An 18467-nucleotide genomic window follows, 5' to 3' on the forward strand; every position below is an offset into this window, starting at 1 on the left:
TGCTGTTGCTCGAGGTAAAATCAGTTTTACCGAGTCGTAGGATCGAGTGTAACATTTAGGAGAAATAAGGAAAAGGGGGAGAAAGAATAGAAAAAAAAACTCGTTTCCGCCAATTCCGCCATTTGTGTTCCGTTCGCGTCGATGTGCGTCGTGCGATAGTGTTGAGTCTCGCGTCCTCGACGTTCCTTTCACCGGCGGGCCCGTTAACGTCGTACGTCGTACGCTTCTCACGCTTCTTTCTTCTCCCTCTCGTACATACGCGCGACCGTGCATCGCGAAGTGCTCCTTCCTTTGCATATATGACTGCGACCGAAGGCGAGTGCGAGAAGCGTTCCCGACACGACGGCATCACCGACGTCCGCGACACGTTAACATGTCTGCCCTTCAAAAGTCAATTTTGAAATCCAAATTACCACCGTCGACGGTCAACTTCTCGGCGTTGAACTCCAGGTTCGTGTGACCGCCCTCCATGAAAAAAAATCATCATGGGATTTTAGATTGATAAGTCGAAGGAAGTTGCTGTGAAATCAATACACAAAAATGTCTTTTCTCTCTCTCTCTCTTTTTTTTAAGACTTGGTAAGTCGAGGGGAGCCCAACGTAGGAGGGACTACGAGCCGGTGCAGTGGAATTCGTACTTCGATCATTCCAAGGATGTGCCGGTGGGAGAGAATGTTTTTCACGTTTACATCAAGGGCACTGAGGGGCCGTTATTAGTTTTGTTGCACGGTGGTGGTTTCAGTGGTTTAACATGGGCAGAACTTACAGTGAGTATCGTCTACGATTGCCAATAAACATGCTGGGAAAGAGATTTACACGCGTTATGAATTTTAGAAATCGATTATGACAATGGTGTTATGCAGAGTCATGGCTATTGATCTTAGGGGTCACGGAGACACTCATACCACAGAGGATGAGGACTTGTCGGCAGATACTTTAGCATCGTAAGTAAAATGTACATTTTAATTTTTTTTGCACCTTGATTATACATTTCAGATCGTATTTCAACCCCTAAGGTGCCTTTTCACGTTGACACTCGATCGGCTCGACGCTCATTTTCAGTGAGCAAAAATCTTCAGAAATAATATTTATATATATATATATATATATATATATTTGTAAAATATTACTACTTGAAAATAATTAATATTTTACGTATTTCGAAGTCTATTATATATATATATATATATATATATATTATTTTTGAAGATTTTTGCTCGCTGAAAATAAGCGTCGAGCGTCAATGTAAAATGGCACCTTTAAATGCACAGCTTTGCATATATGGGAAGCAATTTTTTGCTGGTTTGTGTACTTTTCCTTATGAAGTTCAAACATGTGGCTTTGTATATCTGTAAATGATCTTTTTTGACCCTTTTTTCCCTTTCCTTGAGAGGGTTCAACTCAGTAAAGAATTTTTAAAATATCTTTTTTAGAATTCCTTAATCAGTCATTATTTATTTAAAAAATAGAGTTCTACAAAAAATTGTGTATTTAAGGATTAATCTTAATCATAAATTTGTTAAAAACTTTCTGTAAATATATAAAAAAGTTTGTAAGGTTGTACATATCTATAACGGCTTATAAAAATTTTTCATTTTTTAAGTATATCATTTGATAAGTTGATATAAAATCTTATATCTTTGCCACCTTTGATAAATTTTTTTCTCATCCAGGGATGTTGCAGCTGTTATAGATTCAATTGCACATGATGTTCCAATAATTCTTGTCGGTCATAGCATGGGTGGTGCGATAGCTGTAAGAGCAGCTCCGCTAATTCCAAATTTATATGGATTAGGAGTTATAGACGTCGTAGAAGGCACGGCAATGGATGCATTAGCCTCTATGCAAAGTTTCTTAAGATCCCGGCCGTCTAGTTTTAGCACCATACCTCAGGCTATAGAGTGGTGGTTAGTATTCCTTATGCTTTTAATACATTTATTATTGTATCGTAACAAGTGTGCTTTTTAAACAATTTTTTTGTTACTTGAAAGTAACTTAATTTGATTCTTAATGATAATTTAGTTCTTTAGGCACTTCATTTTTATATATGGACAAAATAAAGTTTCCAAATAGAATTAAACAAGTTTTAATTAATGTTTTCAGCGTTCGTGGCGGACAAATTCGGAATCTACAATCGGCAAAGGTTTCGGTTCCTGGGCAGATAAAGAAGTTAGTGAGTTCTTAAGGATACTTAGGCTTTTATAATACTTTTATATTGATATTAAAATAAATCGAGTCATGCAACGTGCCATTTCAGCATTGAAACTGGCAAATTAGCTACTCATGATATTGACTCAGTGCCAACCCAATACAACACTGAATCTAATCCAGAACCAGTTATACCGCGAGATGATATTATCCAAGAGGAAGAGTCAGCCAGCATGCCACCGCCGCCACCTGCGTCTTCTGCTGTCACTACTAATAGAAAGTATGTCTGGAGAATAGATTTGGCAAAAACGGAACAGCATTGGTTCAGCTGGTTTAAGGGTTTATCGACGGCATTCTTGAATGTCTCTGCACCGAAAATGTTGTTGTTAGCTGGAGTCGATAGATTAGATCGCGAACTCACTGTAGGACAAATGCAAGGTATATAATTTTCAATGCTGACGATGTCTTGACGATGCATAATTTTTGTGTAATATTTTAATAAAATAATTACTTGCTTCCCCACGAAAATAGGTAAATTTCAAATGCAAGTATTGCCCGCTTGTGGGCACGCTGTTCATGAAGACGTCCCGGATAAAGTAGCGGAAGCTATTGCTACGTTTATGGTCAGGCACAAGTTTGCAGAACCAGCGTCAGATTTTCCACGGTAAGCTAAAGTATGCTCCTCTATCTTCGCATTCACAATTTCATCGATATCGACATTGTAATGTTTGTAAGATTCAGTTTCTATATTTATCATGATTTTACGATTTTTGTTTCTAATTTTGTGAAAACTATATAATTTATGATTGTTTCAGGACTTTTCTGGCTTGTTAAGAAGAGAATTAAACAGTTGTAATGTAAACGAATAAAATAATGTGGTTTTCTTTTAATTAGTTAATAATAATTTTATTTATTTCAAGAGATTATAACCACCAAATATAGAAATATATATCATACATGTGTAAATAAAGATATTTATCTTGATGAGAAAAATAAATTTGTTCTTATGTATGTATATATTCTTCCTTTATCAAACTTCAAGTTTATTAAATTTTGATTTTTATTGTCAGTATAATCTCACGCACAGACATCGCGATCACTCGAAGTATTTATATCTACAATATTAATTTTTTTCCTGTTTCTAGCACTCTTGGTTTATATCATTCATTTTTAATAGAACTGGATACAATTTATTACATATGATTTATTATACAAAATAATATAGACATTTATGAAAAACAATGTTACTTTTATGAGGAAACATGTTTATATGTATGTATATGTATATCTATATTTTATTAAAAATTGTACGTATATTCTATAAGTACTCTGTCCAATGAGAGAATACGGATGGATCGAAAACTCGTCCGTTTCGCGCAGATCTCCGTCCACCACAAATGTCTACTTCATTAACAACAGACATCTGTGGATTAATATGATGGACAAATTTCAACATTGTCATTTATTCATTACACTAAAAATTTATATAAAATCGAGGTATTATGTACAAATAAAGGTGGCAGTGAGTCTATTGGTAAAGCGCCAGATTGTAATCATAAAAATCTGGGCTTGATTCCACTCTGATCATGGGAATTTTAATATTCTAAACTGCCCTTTCGCACGAGAAATTAACGAAGGGGGGGGGGCTTTCAGAAAGACATTAAACCTTTGGTCCAAAAGATAGCTAAAAATTGATAGGTGTATCTCCTATTTGTCACCATGCCAAGGTGCTGTGAGCTAATCACCCCGTACATCTGAATTTAAAGCGATTACTGAAACCTCATAGGAGACCTCATGTTCCACTTAGGACTTAAAGGAACTAATCATTATCATCATGTACAAATAAGTGCCAAATATAATGTTTGATAGTTACAATGGTTGAAATGTTTTCAATACACCTAAATCATATGTAATTACAAATATAAATTGCATAATTAGCAAGTCCAATTACTGATCGTTTAGTAAGAATAATCTACATGTTATTGGTCAAATTTTTTACAACAACACAGGGTCCCGTACGGCCAGCGTTAAGAGGAGCAACCTACAAACATAAACATGTTGAAGTTTACGAAATACATTTACAATTATTTCTATTTACCATATTCAATTACAGGAATAGTTTATACACTCACAGGTTCCCATTCGTTGAGATGTGGATCGTAGGCTTCCACTAGTGTGAGATATTGTTGGCCGTCGTATCCTCCCACAGCCATAAGTCGGTCACCTAATATGCACACACCAACTGCATCCCGGGGCACACTCATTGGCGCAACCATAGTCCACGTATCGGTTTTAGGATCATATCTATATTGTTACATTGCATTATATATAACTTGAAAGCTTTAACATATAATGTAACAGCGGCTTTATAACTTTCTACACAGTCCAATATGTTAACATTGAGATTGCTAAGTGAAAAATCGTAACCACCGAGTGCATAAAGACAACCATTCACTACTCCTACGCCTACGTCGATTCGTCTCTTCGACATAGGTGCGCACGGTGTCCATTTGTTCGTGTGCGGATCGTAACATTCTACCGTATTTAAGCAGGAACTGATATATCTTCCTCCTACGGCATACAATCTAAAACATCATAAAAAATTTAATATCAAATTTATTTAAAAAAATTTAATATTTAATAAGATTTAAAGTTAATAAAACAATATTTATACGAAGACACGTACTAAAAAGGAACTTAAAATGACTGAAAACAGATATGACATATAAATTTAATAATTTATCTGTAAAGACTTACTTATCATTTAACACAGCTACACCGATTCCAGATCTTTGTACGGACATAGGACATGTTGAAATCCACTGACTTGTTCCCGGATCCCAATCTCTCTACCGCATTAAGAAAACAACGACCGTCGTAACCACCAACAGCATATAAAAGTCCACCTAAGACTGCTACTCCTGAGAAAGAATATTATAACGTATTTGCCAGGGTTTGATTATGAATAAATGAAATAAATTGCACATTAATTTTGCAAATTCTCATGCATTTGCACATACCTAATTTTTGTCGAGGAACATTCATACGCGGTAGACAGCTCCGCTTAAGAGTGGAGAAATCGAAGCATTCTACTGTGTTCAATGTTTTTGACCAGTCTCTACCGCCCGCGACAATCAATTTTTTATCGACTACTACTGCGCCAAAGTGTAATCTACGGCTTATGAGTGATACAGATGACCAGGGTTTATCGCAAAATTCATCTAGAGGTCTCCAGGCATTATCGCGTAATGAAAATCTCTCTATAGATGGATAGACATCTAGAAAGAACGTTGCAAATTATTTCGCTTGGAAAAACTAAAATAGTGCGACAATATTGGCATAATATATTGTCTTTACATTAATCGTGATCAATTAATTACCAGTTATCCGATTAATATTACATAATTCATTTTGGATATAATAAATTACCTTTATCGGCGTTCAATGTGTTCATCCTTCCGATAGCTAACAACGTATCCACAGTGGCTTTTCTGGGTTTCGTTCTGCCTGTTTGAAGCAAAGGTCTTCGCTCAGGCAACAAATGATACTTCAATGCTTCCATTACTAATTCCTGCGCCATTCTTTGGTCTTTGAACATTTCGTTACTCTCAATATTGTCAGCTATAAACTGTTTTGATTTATTAGTTGAACTAATGCACAAGTTCTGTCGAATAAAAAAATTGAGCTGTCGATGAACTTACCGCGGGTGATAGCAATGGTAATTTGACTAAACCTAATAATTTACTGGCATCTTTGCTCCTGTTTTCTGGATCATGTTCCAGCCAAGTCACTAGAGCCTGAAACAATAATGATAATAACGATTCTATTTATTTCTGTATCTCAGCTTAGAAATTTTAATTGCATTTGTATGAAATATTTGGTTAAGCAATTATAGAAATATATTTATGATCAATAGTATAAAAAACTTATAGCTATGATAACATCTCCTTAATATTTCATATAAATCGGTTCGCTCAACAAACAGTTGTCTTACATGAAAGATAGTTTCTTCCGAGGGGACATTAAGATCCTCAGATTCAAGTAACTTCGCAACTTCATTGGCAGATAGCAGTAAGAATTCTTGATTTTTTGTAACTTCCATGAAATGTTTGGTAGTGTATGCGTGTGCGTATTCAAGCAATTCCGAACAACCCTGCGTATCGGCGAACATCCGTATGCCCAGACAGTTACTTGGGTGAAGTTGTTTGACGAGAAACTGACAGCACGCTTTAATGACTGGATTCAATTGTAACTTACATGCTGTTGCAAGTAGAGTCTCTACGCTATCTTCCTGCAATTCTATGCAACCTGCAAGTATACAAAAAAACATGTTATTAAGAATTGACAAGAAATTCAAAAATTAACAAAAACGGCTTAAAAAAAATATCTGTAAATGCCTTTATCGTAACGTTAATATTCGTGAAATGTTTTCTTACATGAAACATATCTTCTCAAGCAGAATTACCTGTATAACAACAAAGAACCAAAGCCCATAAAGCATCTCCATCAACATCCATTAATTCTATTTCATTTTGTGCCGACTCTCGCAGAGGGTTTGTGAACATGGCAGCAAAATATTCAGAGCCAGCACTGAGTACTAATCGATGAGCTGGGACACGCTTATTTCCTAAGAAAAGCACAGAACAAAGAAAAAAAATTTGAGAAATGGCATGTCACAAGTTCGAGTGCGAAGAATATTTCCAATATGTTGTGCACAAAATATACTCTCTCTTCAATTTTTACTGGTTAAAAACTTTGAATAACAACTTTTAATAATAAAAAGAATTTCTCTTTGAATCTTGATATTATACATAAAAATATACATAAAAATATATATGAAAATGCACATATTTTATGAAAACATATTGGGATAAAATAATAACTCTCCTCGTTTTTATTAATTAAAACATTTGATTAACCATTATCATTAGAATCATTACAAGTCCAATTGACAGTTGACACATAGGTGCGTGGTTATCAAAACAAAAAGCATCCCGGAGCCCGGTAAAGGGCGGGTACACTCACCCGCGATCAGCGTGACGTCCGTCAGCTGTTGCTTGTGCAGATAACTCTCCATAATTCGGAGGCTACTTTCCGCGTGCTTCGGCAAGATAGACACGCATGACATTGTGGGGGTAATTATTTAGAATACGCGCTGCACCTCGAATATCAATAAAATTATGCTCATTCGACGAGTTTTTGATGAATGGTATGGTTTTTATAATTTAGTACGCCGTATGTTGCAAGGAAGAAACTAATTTATTATTATAATGAGACACAAAATAATGGCGAAGAAACGGCGAAAAAGAACAGAGAATACATAACTAACAGATAGTACGCTCTGCTGAAAAACATAAGACTTCTCTCTAAAGCTAAAGCCGCATTCTCATATCACGAGTGAAACCTTTATTGGCTTACAACCAATAGTTTTGACACGAAACGAAAGAATCTGGCAGAAAAATGCGGCGGTCTGCCCTACGAAGCAAGATATTTAGCGTTAAAGTTGACGACTCTCAGGTTAGGAATCCTGTCATACCGACGTGATGCAGCGACCATGAACATGCCCCGTGATGCCCCGCGGCCACATGTGCTGGCGATGCTCTGTGGCCACATGCGCATGCTCCGTGGCCGCACGCGCATGCAAAAGTACGCGAATTTGAAACGTAAGTATGCATTGGTCCAAAATATAGCTGAAAATTGAAGGTGTATCTCCTATTTGTCACTATGCCAGGGTGCTGTAGTAGGCTAATCACCCCGTATACATCTGAATTTAAAGCGATTACTGAAACCTTATAGGAGAAGTCAATATATCGATGAAATTGTGAATGCGAAGATAGAGGAGCATACTTTAGCTTACCCCGTGGAAAATCTGACGCTGGTTCTGCAAACTTGTGCCTGACCATAAACGTAGCAATAGCTTAATTCCGCTACTTTATCCGGGACGTCTTCATGAACAGCGTGCCCACAAGCCGGGCAATACTTGCATTTAGAATTTACCTATTTCCGTGGGAAAGCAAGTAGTTATTTTATTAAAATATTACACAAAAATTATGCATCGTCAATTACATCGTCAGCATTCAAATTATATACCTTGCATTTGTCCTACAGTGAGTTCGCGATCTAATCTATCGACTCCAGCTAACAAGAACATTTTCGTTGCATCAGGTTATGAAACCTGTCATACCGACAAGATGTAGCGACTACGAACATGCCCCGCGGCCACATGCGCATGCTCCGTGGCCGCAAGCGTATGCAATAGTAAGCGAATTTGAAACGTACTTTTTTCTGCCAGATTCGGTCGTTTTGTGCAAAAACGCATCGATTAAGCCTAAGTTCAACGAAATCGGTGAGGAGGCCACTATTCTTCAGATTTACCCAGTTTTCCTTTGTCTCTACTTCGGATATTCACGAGGTTTAGTTGTAAGAATAAAGTTTATTAAGTATACACAATCTTTTCAGTCAACCTCGCATCCAGAACAAACAGCTTTTCAAGTAGTGTCCACAATGTCATGCGTGTCCATCTCGCCGAACCACGCGGAAAGTAGCCTCCGAATTATGGAGAGTTATCTGCACAAGCAACAGCTGACAGACGTCACGCTGATCGCGGGTGAGTGTACCCGTCCTTTACCCGTACCGGGCTCCGGGGTGCTTTTTGTTTCGATAACAACGCATCTATGTGTCAACTGTCAATTGGACTTGTAATGATTCAGATGATAATGGTTAATCAAATGTTTTAATATTTTAATTAATAAAAACGAGGAGAGTTATTATTTTATACCGATATTTTTACATAAAATGTGCATTTTCATATATATTTTTATGTATCTATATTTTTATGTATAATATCAAGATTCAAAGAGAAATTCTTTTTATTATTAAAAGTTATTCAAAGTTTTTAACCAGTAAGAATTGAAGAGAGAGTATATTTGGTACACAACATATTGGAAATATTCTTCGCACTCGATAAACTTGTGACATCCTATTTCTCATATTTTCTTTCTCTGTTCTGTGCTTTTTTAGGAAATAAGCGTGTCGCAGTTCATCGATTAGTACTCAGTGCTGGCTCTGAATATTTTGCTGCCATGTTCACAAGCCCTCTGCAAGAGTCGGCACAAAATGAAATACAATTAATGAATGTTGACGGAGATGCTTTATGGGCTTTGGTTCTTTATTGTTATACAGGTAATTCTGCTTGAGAAGATATGTTTCATGTAAGAAAACATTTCACGAATATTAACGTTACGATAAAGGCATTTGCAGAAATTTTTTTTACGCCGTTCTTGTTAATTTTTGGATTTCTTGTCAATTTTTAATAACATGTTTTTTTGTATACTTGCAGGTTGCATAAAATTGCAGGAAGATAGCGTAGAGGCTCTACTTGCAACAGCATGTTTGTTACAATTTAATCCAGTTATTAAAGCGTGTTGTCAGTTTCTCGTCAAACAACTTCACCCAAGCAACTGTCTGGGCATACGGATGTTCGCCGATACGCAGGGTTGTTCGGAATTGGTTGAATACGCACACGCATACACTACCAAACATTTCGTGGAAGTTACAAAAAATCAAGAATTCTTACTGCTATCTGCCAATGAAGTTGCCAAGTTACTGGAATCTGAGGATCTTAATGTTCCCTCGGAAGAAACTATCTTTCATGTAAGACAACTGTTTGTTGAGCGAACCCATTTATATGAAATATTAAGAAAGAGATGTTATTGTGGCTATAAGTTTTTTATACTATTGATCATAAATATATTTCTATAATTGCTTAAGCAAGTATTTTAGTCCGGTCAACTTAGCCCAAAAAATAGGGGTAAGGTTACAATAATTCCGATAGAGCTGAAAATTCGTACGAATGTTCGGAACATCATTATAAATGAACTGTGAAAAGTCCCCATACATCCCGTGCCTGGAAAAAATTGTATTCAAGGTCAAAGGTGGCAAAAATGGGTTTTTTGTGTTTTTCAGCCGAATGGTAAGTTTTATCATAAAAATAGCTTAGACAATAATTGTAGATCGTGCAATTATCTATAATAATTGTCTCTATACTTTTTTCTGTAAGAGTCACCGTTTCCGAGATATAATCATTCAAAAAGTTGAAAAAACGGTGTTCTTCATAATATGCATAAGTACGCCGCGTACATACATCACTGGAAGAACACCGTTTTTGCTTCCTCATGGAGGAAGCTTTGTTTTCGTAAATTCGTATATGAACCTTTGATTGCGTATAAAGTTGGATCTAGTCAACCAAATTTAAAAAAATTATATAGGGATAGAAGAAACCAAAGAAAAGATTGGTTTTTTAGTTTTTTTTGCCAATATGTTCATATTGTTGTAAAACGTCGAAATATCGCCTAAAAAAAAATGTCGGTATGTATGTATGTGTGTGTTTATGTCTGTGCCAAATTTACCGAAATTTCTGTAACTCCAGAACTAATCAACCAAATCTTAACCAGATATATATGAAATGGGGGTAGAAAAGACTGAAGAATATAATAGAATTATTAAAAATTGTTAATAATAAAGGGATTACCGATTTTTGTTAAAAAAAGAAACAACCAAGTTTACTGAAATTTTTATATAAAAATTGTTAATAATAAAGGGGTTACTGATTTCTGTTAAAAAAAACAACCAAATTTACTGAAATTTTAAAAAATCCGTTCCCCGTTTCTCTTACTATCACGATAAAACTGTCTACAAAACGCATTTAATAAAACACGATAGAGGCAACCTATTCTCTCAAAAAGTCCAAAGTATGAGCGCAGAATACTCGCAGAATGCTCGTAAGAAACTTACGAATTATTACGATCTCTTAATCCTTTATTTCTTTTTTACTGTACGAAATTATGCGCAATTTTAAATTCCATCGATCAAAAATTTAGTCTATAAAAAAGACAACTTCATAAGTTGATAGTTTCACATATCAGAGTAGAAACCTTCGTTCACAAAGCTTTCTCTATGAGGAAGCCAAAAAAAATACTAATAATTACTTCTACTTGCACACTTAAGAACTATGAGGAAGCAATGTGCAAGTTTCTACTTGCACACTTTTTCAACTTTTTGAATGATTATATCTCGGAAACGGTGACTCTTACAGAAAAAAGTATAGAGACAATTATTATAGATAATTGCACGATCTACAATTATTGTCTAAGCTATTTTTATGATAAAACTTACCATTCGGCTGAAAAACACGAAAAACCCATTTTTGCCACCTTTGACCTTGAATAAAATTTTTTCCAGGCACAGGATGTATGGGGACTTTTCACAGTTCATTTATAATGGTGTTCCGAACATTCGTACAAATTTTCAGCTCTATCGGAATTATTGTAACCTTGAATGTCTACTTTGACCGGACTATTTCATACAAATGCAATTAAAATTTCTAAGCTGAGATACAGAAATAAATAGAATCGTTATTATCATTATTGTTTCAGGCTCTAGTTACTTGGCTGGAACACGATCCAGAAAACAGGAGCAAAGATGCCAGTAAATTATTAGGTTTAGTCAAATTACCATTGCTATCACCCGCGGTAAGTTCATCGACAGCTCAATTTTTTCACTCGACAGAACTTGTGAATTAGCTCAACTAATAAATCAAAACAGTTTATAGCTGACAATATTGAGAGTAACGAAATGTTCAAAGACCAAAGAATGGCGCAGGAATTAGTAATGGAAGCATTTAAGTATCATTTGCTGCCTGAGCGAAGACCTTTGCTTCAAACAGGCAGAACGAAACCCAGAAAAGCCACTGTGGGTACGTTGTTAGCTATCGGAATGAAGAACGCCTATCAAAGTAATTTATTATATTCAAAATGAATTATTTAATATTAATCGCATAACTGATAATTAATCGATCACGATTAATGTAAAGAAAATATGTTATGCCAATATTGTCGCACTATTTTAGTTTTTCCAAGCGAAATAATTTGCAACGTACTTTCTAGGTGCACCATCTGTAGAGGCATTTTCATTACGCGATAATGCCTGGAGATCTCTAGAATTTTGCGATAAATCCTGGTCATCTGTATCATTTGCTGTATCACTTATAAGCCGTGGAAGATTTCAATTTGGCGCAGTAGTAGTCGATAAAAAATTGATTGTCGCGGGCGGTAAAAGCGGTTTTAGGATATTGAACACAGTACAATGCGTCGATTTCTCCACTCTTACGTCGAGCACTCTACCACCTATGAATGTTCGTCGACAAGGATTAGGTATGTGCAAATGTGTAAGAATTTGCAAAATTAATGTGCAATTTATTTCATTTATTCATAATCAAATCCTGGCAAATACGTTATAATATTCTTTCTCAGGAGTGGCAGTCTTAGGTGGACTTTTATATGCTGTTGGTGGTTACGACGGTGATTATCTTCTTAATGCAGTAGAGAGATGGGATCCGGGAACATGTCAGTGGAGTTCAATATGTCCTATGTCCATACAAAGAACTGAAGTCGGTGTAGCTGTGTTAAATGATAAGCAAGTCTTTACAGATAAATTATTAAATTTATATGTCATATCTGTTTTCAATCATTTTAATTTCCTTTTTAGTACGTGTCTTCGTATAAATATTATTTTATTAACTTTAAATCTTATTAAATATTGAATTTTTTAAAATAAATTTGATATTAAATTTTTTATGATGTTTTAGATTGTATGCCGTAGGAGGAAGAGATATCAGTTCCTGCTTAAATACAGTAGAATGTTACGATCCGCACAAGAACAAATGGACACCGTGCGCACCTATGTCGAAGAGACGAGGCGGCGTAGGCGTAGGAGTAGTGAATAGTTGTCTTTATGCACTCGGTGGTTACGACGTTCCAGCTAACAATCCCAATGCTAGCATATTGGACTGTGTAGAAAGGTATAAAGCCGCTGTTACATTATATGTTAAAGCTTTCAAGTTATATATAATGCGATGTAACAATATAGATATGATCCTAAAACCGATACGTGGACTATGGTTGCGCCAATGAGTGTGCCCCGGAGTGCAGTTGGTGTGTGCGTATTAGGTGACCGACTTATGGCCGTGGGAGGATACGACGGCCAACAATATCTCACACTAGTGGAAGCCTACGATCCACATCTCAACGAATGGGAACCTGTGAGTGTAAACTATTCCTGTAATCGAATATGGTAAATAGAAATAATTGTAAATGTATTTCGTAAACTTAAACATGTTTATGTTTGTAGGTTGCTCCTCTTAAGGCTGGCCGTGCGGGAACCTGCGTTGTTGTAAAAAATTAACCAATAACATGTAGATTATTTTTACTAAACAATCAGTAATTGGACTTGATAATTATGCAATTTATATGTGTAATTACATACGATTTAGGTGTTTCAGAAATAAGACAGAATCTGCTCTCTTGTGATATTGCATGCATGTTAAAATAGTCACATTGTTATTATTCTGAAACAATTTTAGATTATTTTACATTTAAATAAGTATTATATTTCTTCTTAGCTTGTAACAATTTTTGTAGGATTTTTACACATTTTCGTACTGTATTGAAAAAATTTCAACCATTGTAACTGTCAAACATTATATTTGGCACTTGTTTGTACATGATGATAATGATTAGTTCCTTTAAATCCCAAGTAGAACATAAGGTTTCCTATGACGTTTCAGTAATCGCTTTAAATTCAGATGTATGTACGGGGTGATTAGCTCACAGCACCCTGGCATGGTGACCAACAGGAGATACACCTATCAATTTTCAGTTATATACCTTGCATTTGTCCTACAGTGAGTTCGCGATCTAATCTATCGACTCCAGCTAACAAGAACATTTTCGTTGCATCAGGTTATGAAACCTGTCGTACCGACAAGATGTAGCGATTACGAAATGCCCCGCGGCCACATGCGCATACTCCGTGGCCGCACGCGCATGCAAAAGTGCGCAAATTTGAAATATAAGTATGCATTGGTCCAAAATATAGCTGAAAATTGATAGGTGTATCTCCTATTTGTCACCATGCCAGGGTGCTGTGGGCTAATCACCCTGTACATCTGAATTCAAAGTGATTACTGAAACCTTATAGGTGACCTTATGTTCCACTTGGGATTTAAAGGAACTACTAATCATTATCATCATGTAAATACAAACAAGTGCCAAATATAATGTTTGATAGTTACAATGGTTGAAATTTTTTCAATACAGTACGAAAATGTAAAAATCCTATAAAAATTGTTACATGCTAAGAAGAAATATAATACTTATTTAAATGTAAAATTATCTAAAATTGTTTCAGAAAAATAACAATGTGATTAATTTAATATGCATGCAATATCACAAGAGAGCAGATTCTGCCATATTTCTGAAACACCTAAATCATATGTAATTACAAATATAAATTGCATAATTAGCAAGTGCAGTTACTGATCGTTTAGTAAAAATAATCTACATGTTATTGGTCAAATTTTTTACAACAACGCAGGGTCCCGCACGGCCAGCCTTAAGAGGAGCAACCTACAAACATATAAATGTTTAAGTTTGCAAAATACATTTACAATTATTTCTATTTACCATATTCAATTACAGGAATAGTTTATACACTCACAGGTTCCCATTCGTTGAGATGTGGATCGTAGGCTTCCACTAGTGTGAGATATTGTTGGCCGTCGCATCCTCCCACGGCCATAAGTCGGTCACCTAATACGCACACACCAACTGAACTCCGGGGCACACTCATTGGCGCAACCATAGTCCACGTATCGGTTTTAGGATCATATCTATATTGTTACATCGTATTATATATAACTTGAAAGCTTTAACATATAATGTAACAGCGGCTTTATACCTTTCTACACAGTCGAATCTGCTAGCATTGGGATTGCTAGTTGGAGTCTCGACACCACCGAGTGTATAAATACAACCATTCACTACTCCTACGCCTGCGCCGCCTCGTCTCTTCGACATAGGTGCGCACGGTGTCCATTTGTTCGTGTGCGGATCGTAACATTCTACTGTATTTAAGCAGGAACTGATATCTCTTCCTCCTACGGCATACAATCTAAAACATCATCAAAATTTAATATCAAATTTATTTAAAAAAATTTAATATTTAATAAGATTTAAAGTTAATAAAATAATATTTATACGAAGACACGTACTAAAAAAGAAATTAAAATGGTTGAAAACAGATATGACATATAAATTTAATAATTTATCTGTAAAGACTTACTTATCATTTAACACAGCTACACCGACTGCAGATCTTTGTACGGACATAGGACATATTGAACTCCACTGACCTGTTCCCGGATCCCATCTCTCTACCGCATTAAGAAAACAACGACCATCGTGACCACCAACAGCATATAAAAGTCCACCTAAGACTGCCACTCCTGAGAAAGAATATTATAACGTATTTGCCAGGATTTGATTATGAATAAATGAAATAAATTGCACATTAATTTTGCAAATTCTCATGCATTTGCACATACCTAATCCTTGTCGAGGAACATTCATACGCGGTAGACAGCTCCGCTTAAGAGTGGAGAAATCGAAGCATTCTACTGTGTTCAATGTTTTTGAACCGTCTCTATTAAAACCGCCCGCGACAATCAATTTTTTATCGAATACTACTGCGCCACATTGTAATCTACGGGTTATGAGTGATACAGATGACCAGAAATTATCGCCAAATTCATCTAGAGATCTCCAGGCATTATCGCGTAATGAAAATGCCTCTATAGGTAGACCTAGAAAGTACGTTGCAAATTATTTCGCTTGGAAAAACTAAAATAGTGCGACAATATTGGCATAACATCTTTTCTTTACATTAATCGTGATCGATTAATTATCAGTTATGCGATTAATATTAAATAATTCATTTTAGATATAATAAATTACCTTCCTTGGCGACCATCCTTCCGATAGCTAACAACGTACCCACAGTGGCTTTTCTGGGTTTCGTTCTGCCTGTTTGAAGCAAAGGTCTTCGCTCAGGCAACAAATGATACTCAAATGCTTCCATTACTAATTCCTGCACCATTCTTTGGTTTTTGAACATTTCGTTACTCTTAATATTGTCAGCTATAAACTGTTTTGATTTATTAGTGCTAATGCACAAGTTCTGTCGAGTGAAAAAATTGAGCTGTCGATAAACTTACCGCGGGTGACAACAATGGTAATTTGACTAAACCTAATAATTTACTGGCATCTTTGCTCCTGTTTTCTGGATCATGTTCCAGCCAAGTCACTAGAGCCTGAAATAATAATAAAACAATAACGATTCTATTTATTCTGTATCTCAATCTCAGCTAAGGTATTTTAATTGCATTTGTATGAAATATTTGCTCAAGCAATTATAGAAATACATATTTGTATATTCATGATCAATAGTATAAAAAACTTATAGCTATGATAACATCTCCTTCTGAATATTTCATATAAATTGGTTCGCTCAACAAACAGTTGTCTTACATGAAAGATAGTTTCTTCCGAGGGAACATTAAGATCCTCAGATTCAAGCAACTTTGCAACTTCATTGGCAGATAGCAGTAAGAATTCTTGACTTTTTGTAACTTCCATGAAATGTTTGGTAGTGTATGCATGTGCGTATTCAACCAATTCCGAACAACCCTGCGTATCGGCGAACATCCGTATGCCCAGACAGTTGCTTGGGTGAAGTTGTTCGATGAGAAACTGACAGCACGCTTTAATAACTGGATTCAATTGTAACTTACATGCTGTTGCAAGTAGAGTCTCTACGCTATCTTCCTGCAATACTATGCAACCTGCAAGTATACAAAAACATTAAGAATTGACAAGAAATCCAAAAATTAACAAGAACGGCTTAAAAAATATATCTGTAAATGCCTTTATCGTAACGTTAATATTCGTGAAATGTTTTCTTACATGAAACATATCTTCTCAAGCAGAATTACCTGTATAACAATAAAGAACCAAAGCCCATAAAGCATCTCCATCAACATCCATTAATTCTATTTCATTTTGTGCCGACTCTCGCAGAGAGCTTGTGAACATGGCAGCAAAATATTCAGAGCCAGCACTGAGTACTATTCGATGAGCTGGGACACGCTTATTTCCTAAGAAAAGCACAGAACAGAGAAAAAAAAATATGAGAAATGGGATGTCACAAGTTCATCGAGTGCAAAGAATATTTCCAATATGTTGTGTACAAAATATATTCTCTCTTCAATTTTTACTGGTTAAAAACTTTGAATAACTTTTAATAATAAAAAGAATTTTTCTTTGAATCTTGATATTATACATGAAAATATACATAAAAATATATATGAAAATGCACATTTTTTATGTAAACATATTGGGATAAAATAATAACTCTCCTCTCATTTTTATTAATTAAAACATTTGATTAACCATTATCATCTGAATCATTACAAGTCCAATTGACAGTAGTTGACACATAGATGTTGTTATCAAAACAAAAAGCATCCCGGAGCCCGGTAAAGGGCGAGTACACTCACCCGCGATCAGCGTGACGTCTGTCAGCTGTTGCTTGTGCAGATAACTCTCCATAATTTGGAGACTACTTTCCGCGTGCTTCGGCGAGATAGACACGCATGACATTGTGGGTATTTAGAATACGCGCTGCACCCTGCACCTCGAATATCAATAAAATTATGCTCATTCGACGAGTTTTGACACGAAACGAAAGAATCTGGCAGAAAAATGCAGCGGTCTGCCCTGCGAAGCGAGATATTTAGCGTTAAAGTTGACGACTCTCAGGTTAAACAAATTTTCCTTCCGGACAAAACACGTCCGAACTGGTCCGCGAACGTTGAGCGAATTGCCCCGCGACAACATGTGCATGCTCTAAAGCCGTGAGCCGTGAGCACACACTTCTGCACAACGCATAATGCGTAAGCATAAGAAAACTGATTGGTCCATATACATGTGCATAAGAAAATAGACCAATCAATTTTCTTATGCTTACGCATTATGCGTTGTGCAGAAGTGTGTGCTCCCCGCTTAAAGGCCATCGCACACAAAATGCATAGCTTAGCATAAGCGTAGCATAAGACCGCTAAACCAACGAGCATCCAGCATAAAGTCGCCATATTGATTTACATAAGATGCTCATTGGTCCAGCGGACTTATGCTATGCTTATATGCAACCTGTTTCCTTCCACCATGATGCAGCCTATGCAATTTTGTGTGCGATGGCCTTTAGCTCTGTGGCCACATGCGCATGCTCCGTGGCCGCACGCGCATGCAAAAGTGCGCGAATTTGAAACGTATGCATTGGTCCAAAATACAGCTGAAAATTGATAGGTGTATCTCCTATTTGTCACCATGCCAGGGAGCTGTGGGCTAATCACCTCGTACATCTGAA

General features: G+C 36.0%; 3 protein-coding genes and 1 pseudogene across 3 annotated transcripts; 2 read left to right on the forward strand and 2 right to left on the reverse strand.

Annotated features, from left to right (window-relative positions):
* The first annotated feature begins 92 nt into the window (after positions 1–92).
* On the forward strand, positions 93–3037 carry LOC139775458 (protein phosphatase methylesterase 1). Its single transcript, XM_071711471.1, has 8 exons — positions 93–450; positions 574–766; positions 834–943; positions 1673–1906; positions 2103–2168; positions 2257–2585; positions 2679–2811; positions 2963–3037. The coding sequence occupies exons 1-8, from the start codon at positions 374–376 to the stop codon at positions 2979–2981; spliced, it is 1161 nt and encodes a 386-aa protein (XP_071567572.1). The 5' UTR covers positions 93–373; the 3' UTR covers positions 2982–3037.
* Positions 3038–3331: 294 nt separating this feature from the next.
* LOC139775455 (kelch-like protein 5) lies at positions 3332–7471 on the reverse strand (annotated as a pseudogene).
* Positions 7472–8139: 668 nt separating this feature from the next.
* Positions 8140–13710, forward strand: LOC139775464 (kelch-like protein 5). Its single transcript, XM_071711476.1, has 10 exons — positions 8140–8754; positions 9168–9329; positions 9487–9800; positions 11582–11677; positions 11751–11940; positions 12092–12358; positions 12458–12620; positions 12793–13005; positions 13074–13245; positions 13335–13710. Exons 1-10 carry the CDS (start codon positions 8316–8318, stop codon positions 13386–13388), a joined length of 2070 nt encoding a protein of 689 aa, XP_071567577.1. The 5' UTR covers positions 8140–8315; the 3' UTR covers positions 13389–13710.
* Positions 13711–14237: 527 nt separating this feature from the next.
* LOC139775456 (kelch-like protein 5) lies at positions 14238–18058 on the reverse strand. The gene is made up of 10 exons (XM_071711468.1): positions 17599–18058; positions 17035–17196; positions 16571–16884; positions 16258–16353; positions 15998–16187; positions 15589–15846; positions 15327–15489; positions 14943–15155; positions 14703–14874; positions 14238–14611 (listed from the first exon to the last, which is right to left on the reverse strand). The coding sequence occupies exons 1-10, from the start codon at positions 17699–17701 to the stop codon at positions 14543–14545; spliced, it is 1740 nt and encodes a 579-aa protein (XP_071567569.1). The 5' UTR covers positions 17702–18058; the 3' UTR covers positions 14238–14542.
* Between the last annotated feature and the right edge of the window lie 409 nt (positions 18059–18467).

Source organism: Temnothorax nylanderi, unplaced genomic scaffold (assembly GCF_030848795.1).
Source record: "Temnothorax nylanderi isolate EJ_2023f unplaced genomic scaffold, tnyl_v1.0 TNYL_tig0099_pilon, whole genome shotgun sequence".
Taxonomy (NCBI): Eukaryota; Metazoa; Arthropoda; class Insecta; order Hymenoptera; family Formicidae; genus Temnothorax; species Temnothorax nylanderi.